The following is a 17,204-nucleotide window of genomic DNA, read 5'->3' on the forward strand; positions in this document are numbered from 1 at the left end:
CATTTTGTATTCTTTAACTGTTATCGTATGCTATTATTAAACTTTAATTATTATTATTAAGCTCTAAAATGAGCTAGGGCGAACTGTAATGAATGCGATGCATGTCCCGTCACAAAACGCAGCACGGGATGTGTTTACACTGAAAAGTTCACTTGCACGAGTTCCATTACTTGTATTGCTACCTTAGATCAACGTATATAAATAATAAAAACTGCTTGTGTCACCGAAAATATCGACTATGAAATATATCGCAGGTAGATCGAATTGTAAAGAATTAAAACATCTCAGTAAGTTCCTTACGCTGAATAGGCTACTCCGAAATACAGAGTAATAAAATAGTCGTCCAACCAGCCACAGCTGCAGGTGGTTCCTGAGAGGCTAACTTGAAGGGTTTCCGTTAGATAAAGAGTCAAGTTGCGGAATTACTTCCTGAAACCAATTAGCATCCGCCAGCACATGACACCACTCGTGTCTTTCCGTAACCTTCACGAAAGGGTTTTCCCGGAAAAACACGATTTGTCACGAATAAATAGTAACTTTCTGTTGGGTAAAATATATCGTCGTATATGAACATGTTGTATGTTGGATATTTCATATTGACATGATAAAAAAATATTCTGGGCCTAAGACTTTTTACAAATGTTTGTTTTATATGAAACCTTAGGAGTATAGTTTTGTTAATGATACATATTTCTCCATTAACTTATTCAAGGCATACAGTAGGGAAACATTTCCTGAACCGTGCATTTAAATGTAGCAGATAGAGGGAAAGTGAAGTCTCATTAAATTTCTTTAGTGGTGATGGCAACAAGTCGCTATTTGACCGGTGCAAGAATCAGTGCATTGCCCTTGATGAAGATCATGGCGGTCAGTAACAATCAGTCGAGAGAGATGGATATCGACGACATGGATTGTTATTCAGCCAGGCCACGACTCAATTTGTCGTGACAAAGCTGAAGTTAACTGCGGCGTTAAACAACACTCATTCACTCAACGTGAAGGTACATTCAGAATAACCAGGCAACCCATAGACGTTTTTCTGACCAAATTAATGGCTGAGATGTGAAAGATATTTATAAATCTATACAAACAGAACATAAACTGACTGGTCCCTATTTTGTACACGAATGTCATCATTCGTCACCACTCGCTTCTTTTCGTAACCTGCAAGAAGACCCCCCCCCCCCCCCCCCCCCCCCCCCTATCGATGAATGTTATGTGCGAAAATACGTCAAAGAATCCCTCAGAATATACCCAAGACACAGTTAAATGTGTCCAATCATACTGTATACTTTCGCATGTCGAGATGAGCTTTAAAATGCATCTGAAATATATATAATATATGGGGAAATAAATGTGAACCACTATGCAACGAGTTGACAATTGTTTTAGGTATGCCCGTTTGCGCTAAGACGGAACCCGGTCGCAAAAATGGCCATGAGAGGGGCACGAGTCGCTATTCGGCTTGTCCCGGAATAACACGAGTTGGTCACGAATGGAATGACATTTGATGGCCATGATCTTTCTCTTTTTCTATGATAACTTTGCCACTGAACACTCCTTTCAGGGGTAGCAGTTTCGAGCAAATTGGCAGTCTCAACAACCTATTCTACCCCGGATCTTCAGGGGTCTAATTATGTTAGAAACTATATTTAAGTACAAACATATTTACACATTAAATTTTTTAGTTCTCTGAATATTAATTTTCAATTTGTTTTAACAAATACCACAGGATGCACGAGCATTTTGACAGCCGACACACATACACACACTGTTGTATTATATTACCACCAACGAAAACATGAAAATACCGCATACCACATTTGGCAGAACAGTGTTATAAGTTCCTACCTTCATAGTTATCAGTTGGATGAGAAACGTCATGCAGATTCTGAGGTAGGACGATGCCGGCGAGCAGGATGTCGCTGATGGCGAGGTTGCAGATGAACAGGTTGGTGACGTTCCTCAATTTGGGGTTTTTAATCACCAACACTATAACCAATATATTACTACACACAGAGAACAACAATACGACCCCTGTCACCACTATAAACACAATCTCCAGGTTTCCCAATGGCATTGGGATTTTTTTCACAAGCTTCTCTGGCGCTACAAATCATCCATCTCTGTATGGCACTTATGAATGAAATGTGTCATTCTGTCAAACAGTTTGTTTCACCTCCATAACTCCCCCTGCTGGTGAATTAGTCTTCAAACAGGGCTCCATGACTGGCGCCTCCCACACACAGTGAGAGCAAGTGACCGGTGAACACAGGTACTGAGAGTATCTGATAATCGATCCGTATGGGTTATTGTCACAGTGAGGACTGTACCGCATTGGAACAGGGAGAGGTTGTTAGTCAATGTCTTGGGCGAGACTACAGGATACTATCATGTAGGATGAGTTAGTGAGTTGGTTCTAACGCCGATTTGAAAAGTATTCCAGTTATGAGTGTGTGAAGTGGTGGGGGGGGGGGGGGGGGGGGGGAGGGGGCAATAGATACCACTTTGGTGGAACCCATGGGTGTGGTGCTGACAAACCTAGAAACATAATCGAACCCACAATCATTGGTTTCTGGCGTGCCCAAGGGACGCAACTCTGCACAGCGAATCGCGGCGTGGTAGATATGAACACGAGAATACTGTGTGCAAAGGACACACGAGTATTTTAAACCACAGTTTGAATATGATTTATTCTTAGTTTTAGAGTTGATAAACAATCCTAGGTTTCTGGCGTGCTCAAGGGATGCAACTTTGCACAGCCTATTGCGGCGGCCTCAACGACTAGGCCACCCTTGTCCCCTCACCTATAGTGAACTGCAGCTTGTTTATTAAGTAGCGCCATTTCATAAGGCTGTAAAAGTGTGCTTCATCCTCCAGCCGTATATTTATGACAGATAGCCAAGCCGTCTACGTCGCCGCAATTTGCTTGGCAGAGGTACGTATCAGAATCCGAACGTATGGGTTCGAATCCCACTTTCACCATGAGTATGTGGTTTCTCAGAACCATTTATCACTTTCGATTTCCCTTCCACATCGTTTTGACACGCAGTGTTCAACGCGACGTCAAAACCAAATTAATTCATTCACACTCATTTTAAACATACCTTTTTGACGTTATTCTATTTAACGTATTTCTGAGGGTAAAGATCCGGTTTTACTGTAAAACAGGAATGATAAGCATGGTATGGTATGGTATGGTATGGTATAGCATGGTATGGTATGGTATTTGGGTTTGGGGCGACTTGGACCATTAAAGGGCTATTTGCGCCCAACACATCCTAGTTATATTTACTGACATGGCGGGTGTTAAAATAATTGAATAGAGTGTCAATGGTTCACGAAGTGACATTGTTTATGAAATATTAAAGTTGAATACATTGTTGAACTTAAACTAAATAACGTGTGACATTGTGTGGATTCCAGCTCCTGTTGGGCTGCATGGACATGAAACAGCAGACCAACTTGCGAAATCTGGCTTCCAATACTCTGAGGTGACAATATCAGAATTCAGACCCCAACTAACAGATTTCGACTTTATTTAAACACGAGCTGGCAACAGTTGTGGGATGCTGGGGTAACTGGCCGACATCTGCTTTCAGTTTGTCCTTCTGTAAAAACAAACAGGACAGTTCGTCGACTTCGTCCTGGACACCGTGGGTTAAATGCTTACCGCAAGTGTCACGCATGAAGAGGTCTCCCTTGTATGTACTACACACTGACAAAAATACTCCCGAGACAGTGAAGCATTACTCTATTGAATGCCCAGGCCACATTCATATCAGAGGTCTCTTTCTAAAGCCTGACTTCATTCTTGACAGAAGCCTAATCTATTGGATAGGTTGGAAGTTAGGTAAATTGGTCTGTATGAAGCAGGCATTATTGGATCCTTCCCTGGTTTGGTAACTTGGACAATGATGGCATGTGTCCAGGTTTTAGGAATAAACCAAGAACTCGAACAAGTATGAAGCAGCTCTCGGATAATTAAAAGAGCAGAATCAGGCATGTGCTTAAACACCTCATAACATAAATTATCTGCTCCAGGAGAGGAATTGTTTGTTTTCGATGTGGTACCTTAAAGTTCATCGTATGAGTAAATCTATTTATACTTGAACTATAGTTACGCCAACTGCAGCGTTTTGCCCCACGAACGACACGTTGAAACTCGACACGTTTCTTTCTGAACACAGCCAGATCACAAGGAAGAGAAGTATGTCAAACTAGGCTTGTGTCCTTCCTTTGTTTGCCTTTTCACATTCATCGTAACACCAAACTTTGGGAATGAAAGAAAACTGCTTACCTGACGATTGTCAAATAGCAGCCTGGATATTTCAATGTGAGAAGTAATGTTGCCATTTAAACATCAGTTTCTTCGTTTATTAGTTCAGAAGTAATATGTTGCTCGCAAAGAGGACAAAATCGGACTAGTTTGCATCTTTCCAGTGTTGAACATGTACACAAGAATCTCTAAGTGGACTGTCATGAATTTCAATGAATACTGGAAAGTGATCACTACCAAGAGCATCGTCTTGGAACATATCCCAGCTACATTTAGATACTAAAGAGGAGGATATCATCGAAAGGATCCATAGATGCATTCGGGTCATTTTACCATGATTTAAAATCACCAGGGCTCACTGGCACAAAGCGATTTTAGCGCTAAGATGATCTTAACTCCCATACTTTAACATAGGCTAACAATAGTCTTATCGCTAAGATCATCTTTTGCAAGTGGGCCCAGGTCAGATTCATCCAAAACGTTTTCGATTACTGTTCCGTTGCGGTCTGATTTAATGATTCTCCACAAAACATTGTGACTGTTAAAATACCAACAAATGAATTAGGGCTTATGACCATCCTCTGTTAATTTGATATTATCGTTTACATTAGAATTCCCAGTGTTGTACACATGAATCACTGTCAGGATTTATTTTCATCAAAGTAAATCTTAACTGCATTAGCTTGTGCTCTTTCATGTACAGGGGCGGTCGGGTAGCCTAGTGGTTAAAGCGTTCGCTCGTCACACCGAAGACCCGGGTTCGATTCCCGACATGGGTCCAATGTGTGAACCTTTTTTGTGGTGTCTCCCGCCGTGATATTGCTGGAATACTAAAAGCGCCCTTTAACCTCATTCACTCACTCACTCAATGAAGGACAAATCAGATTTTAGAAAATTGAACAGGCTCCTCTACGAGGATTTGAGACATCTTAATTACTCATTTTAATTACTGTATCCTGTCGGAAACTGGCCTATCCCTTGATATTAAAACTACTCTCTACACAGAGGAATGACTTCTGGACACAGATAACATATGGAAGCTCAGATAAATTTGAAATAAATGCTTTCAGATTATCACCATGAGCTACGAGATTCGGTGTATTCCATTGCAAAATCTATCCATTACTCCTTTTCAACAGGTGAACTGTTTAATATATTTTGCGACATCAATCAGGAGATGAGCCTTAGCAGCTGACACAGTTCGATCTATGTGATGTTCTTTGCTGGTTGCATTGAAGGTCATGAATATTTGAGGGGAAGCGATAGAGCAGCGATAGAACGAGAAAGTGAGAAAGCTATGGAGGGAGAAAGCAAGAATGCGATAGAGAGAGAAAGGATAGAACGATACGATAAAACGATAAAACGATAGAATGAGAAAGCTATGGAGGGAGAAAGCGATAGAGCGATAGAACGAGAAAGTGATAGAACAATACGAGAAAACGATAAAGTGAGAATGCGAGAAAGCTATGTATGGAGAAAACGAGAAAGCGATAGAGCGAGAAATGATAGAACGAGACAAGAAAGTGAGAAAGCAATAGAACGAGAAAGCGACAGAACGAGAAAGGAATAGAGCGAGAACGCAAGAAAGAGATAGAAAGATACGAGAAAACGATAAAGAGACAAAACGAGATAGCGATAGAGGAGAGAACGAGAAAGTGATATTTCCCATTATGCCATACATTGAAAAGGTTTTTGCTGATATTCATTGATCCATTCGTATATCTTCACCGCTATTTTGCCTTTTCTACATAAAACCTTTCACAATTTTGTAGTAGAGATAGATTTGTTACATATATATATATATATATATATATATATATAGAGAGAGAGAGAGAGAGAGAATTCTATCGCGTTTCGTTTGCACACACGCATGTTTACCTTCTTGTATTGCAGTAAATTAGACAGATTAACATACACTACCACGGAAAAGTCTTTTCCTTTATTTCGCAAAAACTCTACAGAAAGTCCGCGGATTATTTGCGATCTTGTGCGAAACTCCATTGACCCCTTAATGTGAGTTATTAGTTTTATGCCTAAAACCCCCGACACAAGCGTTGTGTAGGATGACATTAGTCTCTCCATGTTTCAACATGGTCTGGGATACTTGTGAATGTTTTTCGCTATTCATATTTTCATTTTATTCATAATACTACCCCATTCTTCCTTCAATGTTGAAAGATACATTGAACTGGAACAAATAATGGATTACATACAAATTATACATTGATAAATAATTGTCGGTATTATCAGCCATTGTGTGTATTGTTTGCATTGTCTAAAGTAATATTTTGTCGGCCATCAGTTTTGGACTTGACGCCGAATACGTGCGCGTCGGATTTAGAAATGACAATTATCTTGATTATGATGCAAGCAAAAATTATACAGACAAAAGCTATACATGTACACTGTGATATTTCCCTTAAAAAATACGGATCGATTAGATACATGTCTTTACCTTAAGTCACATATACGACTTTTGAGAGCGTCATTAAACCGTAACCCCATTCATTGGACAAAAAAAATGGAATGCGTTTTAAATACTATTGAAAAGCCCCAACTAATTTCTTATTATTCCTTTCAATCAAAATGTCGTCGGACAATAAATCTAATCCTAATGTCCATAGAGTTTAACTGACGTAAAGTGGGCTTTCCAGCCATGTGAGACTAGATATGCGATTATAGAAAAGCTCTTTGTTCAAGCAGGAACACTCATAGTTATGTAACAATTCTCTATTAAACTGTCTGATTGTTGACATTGTTGTCAAGTGTTATGTAGATATCTACCGCAATTAAACACATACATACATACATACATACATACATACATACATACATACATACATACATACATACATACATACATACATACATACATACATACATACATACATACATACATACATACATACATACATATTTGATATGTGATAACACCATTATCACAGAGATGGGAGCGGCCAGGTAACTTAGCCACTGTTTAAAGCGTTCGCTCCTCACGCGGAAGACCCAGGTCCGATTCCCCACATAGGTACAATGTGTGAAGCCCATTTCTGGCGTCCCCACCAAATAGTGCTGTAATATTTCTTAAAGCGGCGTAAAACCATACTCACTCACCTCGAGCGGTGTTCATCAAATTACTATATGCAAATACATATACTTGTATAGATTTGTACAAGACAAGAGACACAATACAAGTTGATCATAAATCAAATGTCAAAAAGAATATTTACTGACATGACTGATTAACCATAGACATATGAAAGAATCGGGTATTCTCTAACTACTTTTGAATAGTATATCTTTAGATTTTAACCTGATTTATTTAAATAATATTGCCATGACTCACCACGCTCTGACGGCGTGATGGCTCCATAAAACACCTAATTAGGGCCATAAATTAATGGCTGAAATCCGTGTATTGTTTTAAAATCACCTCCGTCTGTACAATTATTATGTTTAAGTGAATAGAGAGTAAATCTCAACATTCCCTCCATGTGATGATTTGAAATGTGACTGGAAAACTCTCTTTTATGAAGAAAAAACACCTCAGCCCCACAAAACAAAGAAAACAACAACATAAGCCAATGTACATCCGGTTTAAGGATGTCACTTCCGGCTTGGGACGATACATGTCTGATGAAGTACAAACATAGTGGCATGCCTCCAGGTACCCCATTAATGAAGTCGTGTGACAGGAATGGTGCTGTGCGGATTAGGCAACAGACACTTACTTTCTTTATGCAAATTGTGCGATTTCGCACCTGGTGTCAGCATTGATTTTAAGTGATCCATTCATATTCATGTAAATGCCGCCACTATTTTGCCTTTTATACCCAATGGAATCTGTTTCTGCGGATAATTGATTATTTTCTGTCGTTGACGTTTTATATTTAATGAAAACGGCTGTTTGACCGAACTGTGTCGAGTTCCTAGATTAAAGGACTAAAGAATTTTTTTAAAGAATGATGTTGTGAGACACTTCCCCCTTTGATGAAAGACATCCTGTTATCTCACGATGAAGATTCCTGTAACTATAGCAATAACAGCTAAATGGCACCCAAGTCGATTAATGTCAAAGGAACAAGTTCGTGCAGTGTAACATAGCAGCACACATAACAACATCTTGAGAAGAAAATCATTTTGGTTGTATCCGAGCTTCAAACAGATCACAGATCACTGAGTACAGTGGGTTTTTTAGTGTGAAGAATCCAGCATGACTTCAAAATGCTCGGATCACATTTTGAAGCGCTATAAAATAACTAAAGCAAAAGCAACAGCTTAACCTAGAATATATTATGGCCGTGGAAACCTCCAAAGACCACAAAATCTTTGTTTTGTCTGGTCCCTGGAGTGGTGTGAAAACCCGTAAACCATATGTGTTTGTGGATTCAGCTTCCTGGTGTGATGTGGAAACCCCCGAAGACTACACAATCTTTGTTTTGTCTGGTCCCTGGAGTGGTGTTAAAACCCGTAATCAATATATGTTTGTGCTGTCTGGTCCCTGGTGTGGTCTGAAAACGCTGAACCATATGTGTTTTTGGTTTCAGCTTTCTGGTGTGATGTAGAAACCCCAGAAGACTACAAAATCTTTTTTTTGTCTGGTCCCTCGAGTGGTGTGAAAACCCGTAAACCATAAATGTTTGTGCTGTCTGGTCCCTGGTGTGGTGTGAAAACCCTTAAACCATATACGTTTTTGGTTTCAGCTTCCTGTTCTGATGTGGGAACCCCCGAAGACCATAAAATCTTTGTTTTGTCTGGTTCCTGGAGTGGTGTGAGACCCTGTAAACCATAAATGTTTGTGCTGTCTGGTCCCTGGTGTGGTGTGAAAACCCTTAAACCATATACGTTTTTGGTTTCAGCTTCCTGTTCTGATGTGGGAACCCCCGAAAACCACAAAATCTTTGTTTTGTCTGGTCCCTGGAGTGGTGTAAAAACCCGTAAACCATAAATGTTTGTGCTGTCTGGTCCCTGGTGTGCTCCGAAAACCCGTAAACCATATACGTTTTTGGTTTGAGTTTCCTTTTGTGATGTGGAAACCCCCGAAGACCACAAGATCTTTGTTTTGTGTGGTCCCTGGAGTGCTGTGAAAACCCGTAAACCGTAAACGTTTGTGCTGTCTGGTCCCTGGTGTGGTGTGAAAACCCGTAAACCATATGTGTTTTTGGTTTCAGCTTCCAGGTGTGATGTGGAAACCCCAGAAGACCACAAAATCTTTGTTTTGTCTGGTTCCATGGAGTGGTGTGAAAACCCGTAAACCATATATGTTTGTTTTGTCTGGTCCCTGGAGTGGTGTGAAAACCCTGTAAACCATATGTGTTTTTGGTTTCAGCTTCTTCGTGTGATGTGGAAACCCCCGAAGACTGCAAAATCTTTGTTTTGTCTGGTCCCTGGAGTGGTGTGAGAACCCGTAAACCATATATGTTTGTGCTGTCTGGTCTCTCGTGTTGTGTGAAAACCCGTAAACCATATGTGTTTTTGGTTTCAGCTTCCTGTTGTGATGTGGAAACCCCCGAAGACCACAAAATCTTTGTTTTGTCTGGTCCCTGGAGTGGTGTGAGACCCCGTAAACCATATGTTTTTTTGGTTTCAGCTTCCTGGTGTGATGTGAAAACCCCCGAAGACCAATTTTTTTTTTTTTGTCTGGTCCCTTGTGTGGTGTGAAAACACGTAAACCATATGTGGTTTTGGTTTCAGCTTCCTGGTGTTATGTGGAAACCCCTGAAGACTACAAAATCTTTGCATTGTCTGGTCCCTGGTGTGGTTTGAAAACCCGTAAACCATATATATTTGTGCTGTCTGGTCCCTGGTGTGGTGTGAAAACCCATAAACCATATGTGTTTTTGGTTTCAGCTTCCTAGTGTGATGTGGAAACCCCCGAAGACAACAAAATCTTTGTTTTGTCTGGTCCCTTGAGTGGTGTGAAAACCCGTAAACCATATATGTTTGTGCTGTATGGTCCCTGGTGTTGTGTGGAAACCGATAAAGCATGTGTATTTTTGGTTTCAGCTTCCTGTTGTTTCGTGGAAACCCCCGACGACCACATCATTTGTATCAGACATAGTCGCCACCTTAATGGCTTTAAACTAGGCAAACACGATAAGTGTTGTTTGAATGACTTCAATCTGAATCAACTCTAGTCGTCTATAAAGCCACGAGCCGGCTTTAAGAGACTTAACTACGACGTTAATTGTCAGCGTAATGAGGATGTTAGCCTGCCAGGCTAAAACAAAGTATTCAAGACGTTTGCTCTTCGCTTTCCTTCGTGGTTAAACAGGGTTTTTCTTCAAGTATTTAAGGTAAATTGACACGGCTTCTTTGCCCAACCTTTACACTGTACGCTTTCACATAGGAAACCATCAAACAAATTAATAGACTCAATCATCATGATTTATGAGTAATATTTTAATTTACAAGAATCTGTTTTTTAGTTTGTTCACCCGAATAGCTTGCTTATTGTAGTTCATGTGTTTTCTATGAGTGAATAACTCAATCCGTTTTGTGACTTGCCTGTTAATGTCAGAACAGTTGAATACCGAACACTTCCGGGTCAAACTATCCCATTTCTTTGCTCTCTATTTGCAAGAATTGCTTCTGATTATTTGCTTGATGTAAATAGCAAGACAATTTGTGAGAAACTTGTAACACATAACATGTAAAGCATATATTTGCTGGAATAAGTGAGGTTGGTTTTAACGCCGCACTCAGCGATATTCCAGCTGTAAGACGGCGTCTTGTAATTATTGATTCAGGACCGGACAGTCCAGTGATTAAAATGAGCATCGATCAGTTAATATAAATTGTTAATGCAAGAAAATTACCAGTCTAGATTATCCGCCGAAACAGGTTAGAATTTGGCGTAAAGGTCAAATACCTGTGAAAGAATATGAATGGACCTGACCACCCGATCAACTTGGTCGCTTCTGAGGATAGCATTGGTTGCTAAAGGCTAATTCTAACCCGGATCGTCACGGGGGTAGACAAGCATGGGTTGCTGAAGGCCAATCCTAACCCGGAACTTCACGGTGGTAGACAAGCATTGGTTGCTGAAGACCAACTCTAAGCCGGATCTCCACGGTGGTAGACAAGCATTTGTTGCTGAAGACCAACTCTAAGCCAGATCTTCACGGGGGTAGACAAGCAAGGGTTCCAGAAGGCCAATTATAACATAGATCTTCACGGGGGCAGAGAGGCATGGGTTCCAGAAGGCCAATTCTAACCCGGATCTTCACGGGCGTAGACAAGCATTTGTTGCTGAAGACCAACTCTAAGCCAGATCTTCACGGGGGTAGACAAGCAAGGGTTCCAGAAGGCCAATTATAACATAGATCTTCACGGGGGCAGAGAGGCATGGGTTCCAGAAGGTCAATCCTAACCAGAATCTTCACGGGGTTAGACAAGCATGGGTTGCTGAAGGCCAATCCTAACCCGGATAGTTGATGAACGTGTTATACATGTCACAAACGGGATCAAAGGAATTGCTCCATTCCACATGTATCTTGTAATATACAGCAAACGCCAACACAATTCCCTGATAAATTAAATTAATGTGCGTAAGTGTTACACACACTGTAACCGCTAAAATTAGAACTTGGAAATAAAAGTGACATCCGTGTCCATTCTACGAGTGCGACCATATCAAGTGTTCATGAATAACTGTGAAAAGTAGTGATGACATCAGATGTTTGCGAAAAGGTGCGATTTTTCTGCCCCACCCATTGAGAACACGTGTAAAGGCAAGTCAACGTCTCACATGAAAATGATGGCCTGAATGTGATAATGTTAGTAATTGTAAATAAGTCAATAAAAGTTCAAGCAGTGATGATGTTAGTTCACAAATGGGCCTTGTTCTCGGTAGCTATTGAGACCACTACGTGACTCCAAAACTGATCCGCATCGTCCCGGCATGGATTGAAGAAGGCTTTGGATCCTAGCTAGCCCAAATATCTGGCGATTTGGACAGCCATGTGAAAGTGGTAATGTAATGTTTTCATAGGCAAGAGTGGAACGTGCAGTCCGGCATTATCTCCTCTGAACATTTCTCTCTTATGGATCAATAATAAGAACCATGTGTAAAACTTGATCCCTGTGGCGAAAAGCTATTATAATTGTCCCGTTTACACAAGATAGGACATCCACAATGATTCTATTGTACGTGAAGTGATGTGTGGTATATCATGTTGAATTTTGTTTAACGACACAGTCAGCAAAAACTGACAAGCTAGCGATGGAAATTATATTTTATGTTATTGTGTAGCAAGCAGAGGCATAGGCAGATCCAGGGTTTCTGGTGCCATCACACATCAATTACATGTAGACGCATGTTTCCCGAACTGATCAACAAGCAGCGCATAGTTAAACTACATTGACTGATTATTCTGCAATTTTAACATTTTACGTCCGGAATAATGCTGAGCTCTCTCATTCAACCGAGTGACTCAGAATTGGTGATATGTAGTCCCAGGATATGGCTACTTTTTATGTTTCACTTTTTGTTTCCTTATATTTCTTACTTCCTCTTTTTTCGACTGATGTTTTTGTAACGTTAAATAGTCGAATAAAACAGTGGCTGTTGATGCGTCTTTTGTCCTCAAAGTGTAATTCACTTCGCTAAAATATTCTGATCTGTCCATGTTGTGGTGTTTGCTCATTTAGAACGCTGAGTTTTGCTGAACGCGTCAGTGGAAACATTTTCAACAAAACGAAGCTGCGGGAACTACTTTCTTTGTGTTTCAATGAGTTTCCATAGAAGAGAACATACATGTACATGTATGTCATTTCTTGCCAAATATTGAATGAATGATCATTTTTGTCAGGTCAGTTGATGAGAAAACATATTATTTGAACAGAAACACCCTGATACATCCCTTCTCAGGTGGTGCGTCACACGTTTCACGTGAATATTTCACCTTGAATACCACTTAATCGTGGTGTGAAGATATGTGTGATCATTTTTGTAAGAAAATCAAAATTAAATTGCATTGCGAGAGTTGTTTGCAAACAAATGGACTTTAGTTTTGAAACAAATGCATTGTCAACTGACAGCGAGAGCCTAATTTTCGAATTTGCTAGGTTTTATATTTTATCATTTTACTGACATTTGGGTTCTCCTACGTTCTGTACCGCTTCAGACGTTTCCTCCGCATGGACCTACATGTAACACGCTGGGATATAACTTAAATGAAGGAAAGGCGATACAACTTTGGAATGGTCAGCAGTCCGAACATGACCTTAAAGGGATCGAGCCTACAGGAACACACTTAATCACATAGGAAACTGTATGTTCCTCAAATGAGCTCAAATGCATTTCTGAAGAAAATTTTGACTGATTTGTTTTTACTGCAGAAATTTCTGGAAGAATCTTTTTTATACCTCCAGAAATTCCTGCCAGACATTTATTATTTACCACTTTGTATTATGTACTTACAAAATATCGCCCAGCAGTCATTTTTGAAGTAAACAACACGTTTGTGTTGAAATATTAGGCTCTGTGGTCAATCAATATATTTTGCATCGAGAGAAAATCATTGGGCCTGATAGACTAGGGAATCATATCAAGATTTCCAACAGATCATTTGCACTAGATCAATGCCCGACTAGCTACAATGAAAACCAATCAGTGGATTTTTCATACTTTTATTATACATGGTTTGATACAGAAAAATGGCGTGACACTTTAGTTCATGAAAATCAGCCTCACAAGTATGATATTGAAACCAACTAGTCCCCAGCGAAAAACTACAGTGGTAGTATGCACAGTAGTTGTAAGTGTGGCATCACGTTCGAGTGATTACAGGAAAGTGCACAATCATCTAGGGCACACTGCGAGTTTTCCAGGTGGTAACCGGTCCAAGTATTGTCCATCACAGTGGCCTTTGTCAGGTACCAACTACTTGTCGTCAACAGCTCGTTCAAGTCTTAGTGGATGAAATGATTCATACTGAATGAAAAAGAAAGACAACGTTACAAGAAAGCACTTACAAATTGGTGACATGGAGAATTAGTATTGTCGTAAAATTGATTTTCTGCCATCAGCGCGTTTTGTTTCTCATAATTAATGCTTTCGAATTCTGTCTCTGCTAATCAATTTGAAAGGCACTGACAGCATCGAAGCGATGCATTTCAGATTTCATCTCGCCATGGCTGTTGATCAAACAACCGCGACCATAATTTTAAAGGTTTAAATTGTTACAATATTCCCAGGTGTATGGGATCCATTTCTACCTTATGGCACTAAGCTTACATATTTACAACAGCAATGCTATTCTACAAGTACCTACAGATGCAAGGATAAACATGTAAAACATATATGAATAAATATATTAAATTACATGCAATACAGAACTAGTCCCATCATAATTTTTCTTGAATAGCGAAAACTTTACCACAACAAACGTGTATCATGACCAATTTTAACTTCCATCTACTCAAGTGACAGATGACCTCATCAATACATGTTTTATATTCATCTCAGATACCTGCTGTTGCCAAATGCAGTAGAAATTAGCCCTGTGCCTCAAGCTGTCAATGTAAGCACTCTTGGTTTGATAACTTCACCTCTGTAATGGGAAAACAGACAAACTGACTTAATTGTAGTAAAGGCCAAACATAACATAAGCTTAATGCATCACAACTTAAAAACAGTTCTGCACCAACATTACTAAGAAAGTTGTTGGCACTTCCAGTTAAATGACATCTTTTCCCGTTTGGAAAGAAGACAACTTCAAAACAGAAAGTGCTATCCCACTAGCTACCATAAACAGAAAGTTATAAGCACTTTTGGTGTAATGACCTTGACCTCAATTTAAGAGAATCACATGTTTGATTACTCTTACAAACATGTTATACACACACATTATTTCCTCAGTACAGAAGGGAGCAGACGTACTCTAAGATAGACCAATCCAGTGACCTTGATCTTCATAGAAGGTCACTCGAAACCTCCCCACTTCAAATCGCCGCCCTTAGGACTTCGTCCTTCCACAATTGGTGATGAGAACTGGTTGTAAAATCATAATTGCTGAACGAGTGACGTGCCAACCAATCGATCTTAGGGATAAATTGATTTGTGTCATTTTAATGTTTTTCAGTGCCATGTCCAGAGAATACACTTAACACAAACAAACAACAAACAAACAAACATAAATGCTTACCTTCGACGTGAAAACATTTGAGGGATTATTATGAAAAATTTCATTTAATTGCCTAGTCATTTGGACCTTCCAGTAGGTCATTTCAATTAATTGTAACTACATTAAACGCTTTTTATTATTGAGAACACGTGACCTTGACCAGTTAACCAGTATATAAAACCAAATATGAAGTCTCATGATGGAATCCAATGTCACAACGAAAATATGGTACATGCTTTTCATTGAAAATAGGTCACTGTGACCTAACAAATATCTGCAGAAATAGACATTGAAGTGAAAGGCACTGTTCACTAAAGTGAAGTTTCACTAAATATATTCTTGACAATGAATGCCTCGATATGTCCTCATGGAAATCTTCTGCCACCTGGATGTCTTCATGGCAGTGAAGTGTCATTTAATTTTTTTAGTAATCAATGCCTGGAAATGGCCTCTTAGAACTCTTCTGCATCCAAGACGTCTCCGTGACAGGGAAGCAATCAATGCCTCGAAATGTCCTCATGGAATTTCTTTGCCTCCAGGGTGTCTTTGTTTCCTCAGCAATAAATGAATAGAAATATCCTCTTCAAACTCTTCTGTCTCAAGGGTACTTCGTGACAGTGAAGTGTCACTGAATGGATTCTTAGCAATCAATGCCTCGAAAATCCACATAGAACTCCTTTCTCTGTAGGCTGTCTTCGTGACAGTGAAGTGCCTTTCAATATAATCTTGGCAACCAATGCCTCGAGATGTCATGGAACTCTTCTGCATCCAAGGTGTCTTCGTGACAGTGAAGTGTCACTGAATGTATTCTTAGCAATCCATGAGTCGAAATATCCTCTTCAAACTCTTCTGTCTCAAGGGTGTCTTCGTGACAGTGAAGTGCCATTCAAACTAATCTTGGCAATCAATGCCTCGAGATGTCATGGAACTCTTCTGCATCCAAGGTGTCTTCGTGACAGTGAAGTGTCACGGAATGTATTCTTAGCAATCCATGAGTCGAAATATCCTCTTCAAACTCTTCTGTCTCAAGGGTGTCTTCGTGACAGTGAAGTGCCATTCAAACTAATCTTGACAATCAATGCCTCGAGATGTCATGGAACTCTTCTGCATCCAAGGTGTCTTCGTGACGGTGAAGTGTCACTGAATGTATTCTTAGCAATCAATGAATCGAAATATCCTTTTCAAACTCTTCTGTCACAAGGGTGTCTTCGTGACAGTGAAGTGCCACTCAATATAATCTTGGCAATCAATGCCTCGAAATGTCCTCATGGAATTCTTCTGCCCCTAGGTATCTTCGTGACGGTGAAGTGTCAGTGAATGAATTCTTAGCAATCAATGCCTCGACATATCCTCATAGAACTCCTTTCTCTGTAGGGTGTCTTCGTGACAGTGAAGTGCCTTTCAATATAATCTTGGCAATCAATGCCTCGAGATGTCATGGAACTCTTCTGCATCCAAGGTGTCTTCCTGACGGTGAAGTGTCACTGAATGTATTCTTAGCAATCAATGCCTCGAAATATCCTCTTAGAGCTCCTCTCTCTGTAGGGTGTCTTCGTGACCGTGAAGTATTACTGAATGTATATTTTTAGCAATCAATGACTCCAAATATCCTCTTCAAACTCTTCTGTCTCAAGGGTGTCTTCGTGACAGTGAAGTGCCACTCAATATAATCTTGGCAATCAATGCCTCGAGATGTCATGGAACTCTTCTGCATCCAAGGTGTCTTCGTGACGGTGAAGTGTCACTGAATGTACTCTCAGCAATCAATACCTCGAAGTGTCTTCATCGAATTCTTC

At 40.0% G+C, this 17,204-nt stretch overlaps 1 protein-coding gene across 1 annotated transcript in view; it reads right to left on the reverse strand.

Moving 5' to 3' along the window:
• The window catches only part of LOC124132849 (RYamide receptor-like), a 109,694-nt gene that overhangs the window by 20,086 nt on the left and 72,404 nt on the right, over window positions 1-17,204 (reverse strand). The window contains exon 2 of the mRNA XM_046496989.2: window positions 1,852-1,992. Within this exon, the coding sequence (XP_046352945.2) occupies window positions 1,852-1,992 (141 nt within the window). The remainder of the gene's footprint in view (window positions 1-1,851; window positions 1,993-17,204) is intronic.

The sequence above is a fragment of the Haliotis rufescens genome, unplaced genomic scaffold (assembly GCF_023055435.1).
Source record: "Haliotis rufescens isolate VD_foot unplaced genomic scaffold, xgHalRufe1.0.p SCAF_11, whole genome shotgun sequence".
NCBI lineage: Eukaryota > Metazoa > Mollusca > Gastropoda > Lepetellida > Haliotidae > Haliotis > Haliotis rufescens.